General features: G+C 48.2%; 1 protein-coding gene across 1 annotated transcript; it reads right to left on the bottom strand.

Moving 5' to 3' along the window:
* Positions 1 to 328: 328 nt before the first annotated feature.
* Positions 329 to 6,470, bottom strand: LOC119405357 (gamma-secretase subunit Aph-1; the record flags this gene model as incomplete). The annotated part of the gene is given in 2 exon segments (XM_037672196.2): positions 329 to 472; positions 6,156 to 6,470. Coding segments are annotated over 2 exon segments (257 nt in total), but the record flags the coding sequence as incomplete, so codon positions are not given.
* Positions 6,471 to 11,370: the final 4,900 nt, after the last annotated feature.

Here is an 11,370-nt window from a genome sequence, read left to right as displayed (position 1 = left end):
TCGCATCATATAGGCGTAATTTTGACTCGACCACTTACGTAGGAGCGAACATTGCCCTTCATTAGCGGCCAGATTTGCAGCAACATGACGTGGTTGTCATGAGCAGATGCTCATAGCATTCATGCTAAAAAAAAATGTCTAGTTTAAATCCGCGAGTACTGTACGTATGTGCATCTGCATGTCTGTACGTGTATGAACAATAAACAAATAGAACGTTGAAGAGCTTCAAGAGAAACTCGGTACCCTAACTTTAAGCAAACATGAGCAGCATAAAGCCACTGAAGGAGAGAGAGAAAGAAATACAATCGAGATTTCGCTCCATACACACCTGAGCACTCGGTAGAAGAGAAAGCGGCCGGCTTCCTGGAAAGCCACGGAGCAGACGACACCAAAGGCCAACTGCTTCCGTAGTGGCACCACCGCAAACCACACAATGGACGACAGCAACAGCGACAGGAGCCAGAAGAACGCCCTGCATAATTATTTTTTCATTAATGCACCATGCGGCGAGTAAGTCGAAAAATTCTGCGCAAAGCCAGGAAAGGATTTAAATACCAGGGGTGAGGGCAGGGCCTCTCCACTAAAATCTAATTAGGGGACCGGTCTCTTTTTGCTCGGTGGTTAGCAGTGTACATGCACATATACAGCCGCCCAAATCTTTAACTAGCGTGCGCGAGTGGAGACTTTTGTGTGTGTAAGCATCATATGATGGAGCCAAGTTGCAAACAGGATTAAGGTGAGCACATGCCCACAAAGCGCGCTCAGCTGGGCATGTCGTCTGCTAGGCAGTTCCTTTTCAACCCTTCGAGACGGCATGTACTACCGCGCTCAGTATGAGCTACACTGCGGGACCGCGTGGCCAAGCGCACTGTAAGGTTTTACAGTGGCGGCGATCGTGAAATGTTTTCGAGTTATGAGGGGAGGACTTGGCTGCTCCTGCAAGTGCACATTGCCTCCACTTGCTTTAACGCTCGCCCTCGTTTTTCCCTGTCGTGATATCACCTTCGAAAACGATAACTGCCGCCATGGCTTGATGCCCAAACTTGGACTTTCCCTTCAGTAAAGCTAGATAAATGGCTAAATGTTCCTTCACCCAGAGAAGGGCGAGGGTGAGAGAAAGCAATTGGGAGTTATGCGCACTCATAGGAACAGCCGAATTCTCTCCCGATAACTTGAATATATGCCACAATCGGTGTCACTGTACAACCTTGCGGTGCGCTTGGCCACGCGCTCGCTTGGTGTAGCTCATACTGAGCGCAATAATACACAACTGTGTAAACCACTTTGTTTTGGTAGTTGTATCGACTAGTGTTTACGAAAGAGGCAGATGCATTGAGCTTTGGATGAACCGAATCTCTTGCACAATAAATTTGTCTTCATTTTAACTACATTTTGCAGTGTAACGTTCCATACGGTTGCTTTGCTGAAGGCACTACCACACTCGACTTTGACGTGCCACTTCCTGCGAGCCACATCAAAAGTATAATATTTCTTTGCTTAAAACTGACATAACCGAAAATGAATTCGCACTATATTTGTAGCCTGAGATACGATTTCATTTATGAAAGAACAAGGCATGAATGACTTCATAATAAATATTAATGAGAACTAACAGACAATATTGCCAAGGAAAGTATAGGGGATGTTTTTAGTAATAAATGTAACGTAATTGTGAAGAAAGAAAAGTGGACGAAAAAGATAGCTTGCCGCGGGCAGGGACCGAACCTGCGACCTTCGAATAACGCGTCCGATGCTCTACCAACTGAGCTACCGCGGCGGCCATCCCCCCGTCCACTTTATAGGGTATATGTGTGCATTTAAACGTGGGAGCGTCAGTCAGCGCCGCCAGTAGCCATGACGGCGAGTGTGGAACAATCTTTTTCTGCCTGGCCGCCGCGGTAGCTCAGTTGGTAGAGCATCGGACGCGTTATTCGAAGGTCGCAGGTTCGGTCCCTGCCCGCGGCAAGCTATCTTTTCGTCCACTTTTCTTTCTTCACAATTACGTTACATTTATTACTAAAAACATCCCCTATACTTTCCTTGGCAATATTGTCTGTTAGTTCTCATTAATATTGTGTATAGCAAAGTAAACGAGCCCTTGAAATTAACACTTCTTTCCTTCATTCATAGCGAGGGTCTCGTTCTGGCAGACTTGATGCTTTCAGGTGGTATGCGAGGGATTATTGGTCAGCTGCCAGCTCGTAATAAGTTCACGTGCTACGTGACGCCAACAAGGCAGAAAAAGAGTGTTCCACACTCGCCGTCATGGCTACTGGCGGCGCTGACTGACGCTCCCACGTTTAAATGCACACATATACCCTATAAAGTGGACGGGGGGATGGCCGCCGCGGTAGCTCAGTTGGTAGAGCATCGGACGCGTTATTCGAAGGTCGCAGGTTCGGTCCCTGCCCGCGGCAACCTATCTTTTCGTCCACTTTTCTTTCTTCACAATTACGTTACATTTATTACTAAAAACATCCCCTATACTTTCCTTGACAATATTGTCTGTTAGTTCTCATTAATATTGTGTATAGCAAAGTAAACGAGCCCTTGAAATTAACACTTCTTTCCTTCATTCATAGCGAGGGTCTCGTTCTGGCAGACTTGATGCTTTCAGGTGGTATGCGAGGGATTATTGGTCAGCTGCCAGCTCGTAATAAGTTCACGTGCTACGTGACGCCAACAAGGCAGAAAAAGAGTGTTCCACACTCGCCGTCATGGCTACTGGCGGCGCTGACTGACGCTCCCACGTTTAAATGCACACATATACCCTATAAAGTGGACGGGGGGATGGCCGCCGCAGTAGCTCAGTTGGTAGAGCATCGGACGCGTTATTCGAAGGTCGCAGGTTTGGTCCCTGCCCGCGGCAACCTATCTTTTCGTCCACTTTTCTTTCTTCACAATTATGTTACATTTATTACTAAAAACATCCCCTATACTTTCCTTGGCAATATCGTCTGTTAGTTCTCATTAATATTGTGTATAGCAAAGTAAACGAGCCCTTGAAATTAACACTTCTTTCCTTCATTCATAATAAATAGGTATTTAATTATAATTTAATTGTGAATAAATACTATAATACATATAAATTAGTGCATTATGACATTATTTTTCTCGCAATATAATACCGAGTGCCCTGAAATAATGTATCAATTTGATGCATTTACCAACAGTTCTCCATAGGTGGCGTCTGAAAGGGTTAAGGAAGTCCCACCATATAAGTGTACTTCAGACGAACCGTGTTTCATGGCTCATCCCATGAGTAGGAGCACATAAGGTATTTTTAATTCTATTTGTTCAAGCGCTTGCTGCAACGTTCATTTTCGGAAGAAAAAAATGCAAGAAAAACCATTCCCCTACGCATGCTGCCTGTTCGTCTGAAGTGCGCTAACACGGGGTGACGTCCCGAAGAAGAACCAGCCTAGCGGACGATGGGCCCAGCAGAGAGTGCTCCGTGGGCATGCACTTACACTCACCCTCCATAGTGTTTCTTTAGCGCGAAACCACACCACAAGAACGACACCACAAGCCCGCCAACACATAGTTGTGAACAATATTTCTTCTGCTGTGGGCCCTGATTTTCGTATGTCTGCGTCAACTCCAGAACCTCCTTTTCTGGTCAGTCACGTAGCGTTTGCTGTGTGCCATGCTAGGATGCTTTCATTCTGCATGAGGGAAGGACTCGTTCCACAAGAAGTGGCTCTTCTCTTTGGTAGTGTCAGGCCTTCCATTGGTCATGTATGGCGCCTGTGTGGGGTTCTCTGCTCTGAAGTTTTACGGCAGGTACGTCTACTGTATGACTGGATGAAGGCTGTATGCTATTTGCGGAACACTTCTACCGTGGCCTAGAAGAAGTTTGAGCAGCGCTTTGTCCCGTCTTCTGTCTTGTGGTGTCGTTTCGCACTAGAAAAGCACTATGGATTCACAACAACTAGCTCGCCAACAGATTGTGTATCCTCACCCTGTTTGCAACTTCCGTCCGTCATAGAATGCTTACGCACAGAAAAGTCACCACTCGCGCACGCTTGTTAAACATTTGGACGGCAGTACATACCCTCTTTTACATACAGTTACATAAATAAAAGTGCCTCATGAAGGCTGATAGGCGGCCTCTTTAAGCGAAAATTGGCCCCCATGACAGTGTTGAAGCCTCCCCTTGAGCAATAGGGGATTGACCCTCGTATTCCTATGCAAGCCTCGACTAAAAAGTTCATCCTTCATTCAACCAAGTCTAGAACACCGCTGCCGCTTGACTGAAAATGATGCCGTGCGTCTGAAGAATTGCTGCCGACTTCCGCTGGTATGTGGCGACCACTTCTGCCGAGCGGTGACGCTGCCATCACCTTCTCGAGTCGAATAGGAAAGCAGAGTGAAGGGTCGTTCTAGAACATGAAGGTTAAGCCCTGCCAACACCAACAAGAGAAAACACAGTAAAGACGCAACATTAAGGGCAACGTAAGAAGTTAGCAGAAGATGGTTCATGCATGGAATGGTAGTTAGACAGTACGCATAGAAGTATGCTCATCACTACCACGCGCAAAGCTTCTGCACGTGCTGAACACCTGTAATACTACGCGCATATTCGTAATACTACGTGCCATTCAGAAGTCTCCACTTAATTTTTCTGTTTTCTGCACATTTTCCTGCTGCATGAACGAGCATTGTCGGGGGGAAATTGCACAGAAATGCATAACCTATGTAGGTGAAGTGTGACCGTTTCAAGCAGACTGTTCGGCACAAAGAATAAAAAGTGGAAAAAGGAAATGAGTATTTGAACACGTTTATGAAGCACTGTTTCTCACAGACTTTGTAATAATAATCTGTGGGGTTTTACGTGCCAAAACCACGATATAATTATGAGGCATGACACAGTGGATGGTTCTGGAAATTGAGACCATCTGGTATAGTGTGACGTGCACTGACATGGCACTGTAGGTGGTTCTCCAGCATTTCGCTTCCAACAAAAATGCGACCGCAGCAGCTGGGATCAAACCCACGACTTTCGTGTCAGTGGCCGAGCATCGTAATCCATATACGACGGCAATGGATGCACAGAATTTCTAGGCATGGTCACAATGACAAGAAAGAAAACTTGGAGAGATAGGGTAGCTCGCTTTTTTTGTATCCTAATTTTCTCAAAATGTACCTCATACAGAACAAAAAATCTTTCTCTGAGTCACTGTTCACTCAGAGGAATCATACCTAATAAAGTATTATTGATGAAATATGAGACACAGAAATTTCAAGCAAACAAGGCGGCGCTACGCTGAACAGGTTCATGCGCAACACGCAAATTTGCATGTTGAGGGTTCCGTACCACGCAAGCTTATTTCATTATATATCTGACGTTATTGCAATAAAACACACCTTTCACACTACAAAGCGCTTTGTGAAAATTACGTTTAACAAAATTCAACGTCCTCGCAGTGCATATTCAACTTGCTTGTTCCAGGATAGGTCAGGAGGAGAAAACAGCAGATTATAAGCCTCCAGTCGAACATCACACACACGTCGCTAGTCAAACTTGTATTGTATAGGGGCTGCGATCAACCACGCAGAACCCAATTACACGAGCGAGTGAAATGATCAACGAGGGATCGCACCAATTTGGCTCCATCGATGTTAAACCTCTTACAGCACCTCGAGGGGTTCTCTAAAGGTTGACGGAAATGTTGACCACCTGGCGCGCCTAAATCTAAGTATACGGGCATCCAGCATTTCGAGGGCCGGGATTCGATCCGGCGACCGTCGGGTCAGCAATCGAGCACCACAACCACTTGATCACCGTGTCGGGTAACCGTCAAAACAGTGCAACCATCTGTTTAAAAAAGATGAAAGAGGTTGACAGCACATATGATGTAAAAGTGTGGGCGATGTTTAACTTAGGAAACCCTGGAATATTTCAGCGTCAGCTGCGTTTCCGTAAACCCGTGTGATGGCCTAACGATTAGACCCCACGTCAGCTGATAGGTGCCGGATCTGGGCATCCGGCACGTTCTTAAACATACACTCCGTCGACCGGTGAAATCGCAGGATGGGCATGCACAGCGTTGCATTGGAGCGCTTTCCACACGTACACACACACGTAAAAGCTGTAGACAAGCGCGCATGGCCAAGCGATACGCTTCGACGCCAGCAGCAGAGGGTGAACTCACGCGGTGATTAGAATGATTATGCGAATCGGGTCCCTGGCGATGGTGATGGCGAACATGGACAACGCCGGTCCGAAACCGATCAGGGCGCAGCCGATAAACTCCATGAGCGTCATGACTCCGCTGGTAGTCCGGCAGGGATGCAACAGAGCGTCAGAGGTGCACGGCCGCTCGGTGCAGCGGCCCACTAATGATACCGTGAAGCGTAACAAGTCCACGGGTGACACAAGTGCACTAAAATCACAATAAAGCCACGATACTACGACAAATGCCCGTTACACCCTTCACATAGCATGGGAGACGGAAACAAAACAAGCGGTGTGTAGAATTAATCGACATTGACAATCGTGCATTGACAATCTAATCGCTGCCGCTCGCAGCGACCCTGGCCGCCGCCTGCAGAAACAAATAAATCTGATAATAGGCGTGGTAGTAGGCGACGCACAAAAACAATGACTATGGAGTTTTCTGATCTCAAAGTTGTACCTGGCGCTTGCTGCACACTGATGTAAATGTTCTGAGATTTTTTGCTTGGTCTTGCGGAAAGTTGTCGCCTTGGGGCACATGAAGCATAATGTGTGTGGCTGAGATCATGGTGATTTGAGGCACGTGTAGCTTTCCCACGTGCACTCCCCAGCTCGGTTTGAAGTCGGGAAAGACTTCTGCAACCGAGGAAGCTCTAGCAGCGTATTCGGCGAGCCCTCTATAACTGTTGTACTTTACGTGTGTTTTAAGTTTGTCCTTGAGATTCCTGCACTTCACGGCAGAATCTTCTCTAAGGCGTAGGCATGCGCAGGGTCCCCCTTCATGGGGGGGAGGGGGGGCGCAGGTTCGTCGCAGCGCCCCCCCCTTCCAATTCTGTCAATGTATGGCGCTGACATTGCGAACCCCCCCCCCCCCCCCCCCCCTATTTGCAGCTCCCTCCTACCTATTATGTCAATGTGTGTAGCTGTCTTCGCCCCCCCCCCCCCCCTGCGCACACCTATGATAAGCAGTGACAGTGACAATAGCGGTACGACCGACAACGAAAATTTAATGTGATGAAACTTTCACAGCAACTTCTGCGGGAGGAAGTGGCTAACGGCCATTACCGCGCCCTGCCAGTCCAGTGAAGAAGATTGAGCGGTGGAGATTAGGCCTGTTGGCGTCTTGTCTTGTCTTTCTTTCTTTCTTTCTTTCTTTCTTTCTTTCTTTCTTTCTTTCTTTCTTTCTTTCTTTCTTTCTTTCTTTCTTTCTTTCTCTCTTTCTTTCTTTCTATTCTTTCTTTGGATTTACATATGGAGCTCGTTTGAGCTCGTACAAAGCTTTTGTCGCATGAGCCTTACATGTGGTTTTGCCTGCGTTAATATTGTTACGGGTAGCTTGTTTAATAACTATTTATTAAATAGTTAAAACAGCGCAGGGTGGACAAGATGGCGGCAGATCCAGCAACAACCAGAGAAGCGACGTCGTCTTCCTCGTCTTTCATGCAGCCACGCTGCGGCGGCTGTGTGGTATCATAACCTCCCGGCGGTAGAAGCACCGTCTCGGTGCTTAATCTACACAGATTTGGTCGAGGGATGGTAATAAGGCTTGAGCCTAGACACGTGAACGACGTCGCTCGTAGCCGACGATGACGTTGTTGTATCTGCTGGGACGATCTCATACGTAACGGCAGTGATTTGGCGAACGACACGGTATGGTCCAGTGTACCGTGACAGGAGTTTCTCAGAAAGCCCCACACGCCGAGTGGGAGACCAGAGGAGCACAAGAGAACCCGGAAAAAAGTGCACGTCTCTATGACGGCAGTCATAGAGCTGTCTTTGATGCTCCTGCGAGGCCTCGAGGCGATTACTGGCGAGTTGGCGCGCGTGGTCGGCGCGGGCGATGTCTTCGGCGGCATATGTCCAAGGGTAGCAAAGTGTCCAAAGGTAGTGAGGGTTCTCGTCCGTATAGGAGATAGAATGGCGAATAGCCGGCAGTGTCGTGACGCGAGGAATTGTAGGCGAACGTCACATATGGTAAATGAATGTCCCAGACCTGGTGATCAGCCACAACGTATTTCGCGAGCACGTCGGTTATGGTCCAGTTGAGACGCTCCGTGAAGCCGTTCGTCTGTGGATGGTACGAAGTCGTAAACTTGTGTTTGGTATTGCAAGACCGCAGGATTTCTTCAACGACAGCTGAGAGAAAGGTGCGGCCACGGTCACTGAGAAGTTGGCGTGGGGCTCCGTGCACTAAAATTATGTCGTACAACAGAAAGTTTAACTCGTCGGAAGCGCTCGTGTGATAGCGTACCGCGTCGCGTAGTCTGGCGACAGCAATCCATTTATTTCCGGAGCTGGAGAGTGGAAAAGGACCAAGCAAGTCGAGACCAACTCGAAAAAAAGGTTCAGCGGGAACGTCGATCGGCCGAAGGCATCTAGCTGGAAGGGCAGACGGCCTCTTGCGGCGCTGGCAGGGCTCACAAGCGGCGACATAGGGTCGAACAGAACGGGCAAGTCCAGCCCCCCCCCCCCCCAAAAAAAAAAAAAAAAACGACGACGTACACGGCCGTATGTGCGGGAAACGCCCAAGTGGCCAGCCAAGAGCGTCATGAAGTTGGTGAAGGACAATCGAACGCAGGTGTGCTGGTATGACGAGGAGTAAATCGGAGCCGAGTGGATCGAGGTTGCGGCGGTATAGGATCCCGTCTTTGACGAGATACATTCGTAGAGGCGCGTCGCGAGGCGTTGACTCAAGTTGGTCAATAATGGCTCGTAAAGAAGAATCCTGGCGTTGCTCTTCGCCAATTTTGAGCAGCTGCAACACAGAAAAAACGTCTACCTCCACAGGGTAGCGGGATAAACAATGGGCATCCTGATGCAATCGCCCTGTTTTATACGTTACAGAGAACGTGTATTCTTGCAGGCGTAGAGCCCAGCGAGCGAGTCGCCGTGCGGGATTCTTGATTGAGGATAGCCAGCAGAGCGCGTGATGGTCGGTGACGACACGGAATGGGCGCCCGTATAAGTATGGACGAAACTTGGCGACTGCCCACAGAAGAGCGAGGCACTCGCGCTCCGTGAATGAATAGTTGCGCTCGGCGGGAGATAGCAGTCGGCTTGCATAGGCTATAACACGGTCGTGTTCATGTTGGTGTTGCAACAACATTGCTCCTATGCCACGCCCACTGGCGTCAGTGCGGACCTCGGTTGAAGCTGATGGGGCGAAGTGGGCCAATACTGGCGGCGTGGTAAGAAGGGTCGTAAGTTGAGAAAAAGATGAGGCTTGATCAGGGCCCCAGTAAAACGGGGCGTCTTTCTTCAAGAGGTCTGTGAGAAGGCGTGCAATGGTCGCAAAGTCCTTAAAGGCCAACTCCGGCGATTTTTTGGCCATGTCAAAGTAATGGTGCTTTTATGTTCCTGAGACGCTCCTGTCACGGGCCCGATAGCAGAAATACTCGGCAAATTGGTGAATAATTTTAAATAAGCAAAAAAGCGCAACACCGAAACCGAAACCCAACCGAGTGTACTGTCTACGTATGACGTAGACGTTGTCACGAACGAACCGGAAGTCGTGCAGGGCATGCCGGTCACGCCGGCGCGGAGTACGAAAACTGACAGCCGGGACGAGCAGGCGCACAGTGGAGAGGTGAGCGCGCCGCGCATCAGCTCTAATGTCTGCGACTGGCAGAGCCGCGTCTGATACTGAAAGTGTCTCGGCCAGCACAGCAGACGCTTGCTGTAGCGGCCGAAGTTAGCGGTGCCTTCGGCTGCATCACTTCCGCCACCTTCCCAATACTGACGTCACAGACGCAATGTTGCCAATAACTGTGGGAACCCAGGAGGGAGTTTGCAGACAATCTTTAAAATTCATTTGCAAACAATCTGCGCATGTCTAAAGCCTGTGATTTGGCATCAATGAAGGAGACGTGCAAAGGAACGCACCGAGCGAATTTCATTGAGATCCATCGACCTCGAAAAATCGCCAGAGTTGGCCTTTAACAAAGCGCTGGAAATAGGAGCACAGCCCCACAAAGCTGCGAACATCCTTTGGGGACTTCGGAACAGGAAAGTTTATAACGGCGCGAATTTTCTCTGGATCTTGGCGCACGCCTGTGGCATCGACGAGGTGGCCAAGCACGGTGATTTGACGACGAGCAAAGTAGCATTTGGAGGAGTTCAATTGAAGTCCGACTCTACGGAAAACGTCAAGAATCATCTCTAAACGACCGAGATGTGAGTCGAATGTGGGCGAAAAAACAAAAACGTCGTCGAGATAACGCAAGCAGGTGGACCATTTGAACCCTTGGAGCAATGAGTCCATTCTTTCGAAGGTGGCCGGCGCATTACAGAGACCGAAGGGCATCACCTTGAACTGATAAAGACCATCAGGAGTGACAAATGCGGTCTTCTCGCGGTCCATGTAATCGACGGCTATCTGCCAGTAGCCAGACCGAAGGTCGATAGTTGAAAAATAAGTAGCACCATATAGGCAGTCTACACTGTAAACCACTTTGCACCCTAAAAGGGGTTTCAAGCAAGCAAAACACCCTTTTGCCTAACCAAAATTTGCAAAAATTAGGGTGTAAGGGTGTTTTCCTTCTCCCAAATAGCCTTTAAGGGGTAATGCTCTAACTAAACACCCTTTAAGAGTTAAGGGTGTTATGTGTTATCGAAACACCCATGGCCCATACCACAGCGTGCCAGATGATAACTGGGACTCGCTGATTAAAATGTCGTTGGATCTTCTGCGAGTTTAGATTAAAAGATATGTCCCTTTTAGGGCTATCTACAAGCGCACCATAAATTTACGCCTATTCTCTTAATGTTTAATGTTTATTTATACAGAACAGAAATATCTCCACCGGCACTGAACGGCGGCTTAAGATACCATGGCTATATATATATACCGGATGGTCAGTGTAAGGCTGTGTAGCACGAGCGCTCCGTCCATGTGGTATTTCACAATACGCTCTGTTGTGTGTGGTGTGGCGCGTGCGTACACCTTATATGCTGATGTCATCTATAATTGCATGTTCCCTCATTGGTAGATATTTATTTCACATTTTTCAGTGATAAGGGTGTTTAGGCCATTGGAAACACCCTATGGTATGGGTGTTTTGATACGTGAAAACACCCTTTTCCTAGGGCGTAAGCGTGTTAGTTATAGACACGGCAAAACCCCCTTAAGGGTGTAAAGTGGTTTACTGTGTAGGGCGTCGTCGATGCGGGGCAAAGGGTAAACATCTTTTTTT

The sequence above is a fragment of the Rhipicephalus sanguineus genome, chromosome 9 (assembly GCF_013339695.2).
Source record: "Rhipicephalus sanguineus isolate Rsan-2018 chromosome 9, BIME_Rsan_1.4, whole genome shotgun sequence".
NCBI classification, from domain to species: Eukaryota; Metazoa; Arthropoda; class Arachnida; order Ixodida; family Ixodidae; genus Rhipicephalus; species Rhipicephalus sanguineus.
Note: the sequence above shows the minus strand (reverse complement) of the source record. Positions and strands in the feature narration are given on the sequence as shown.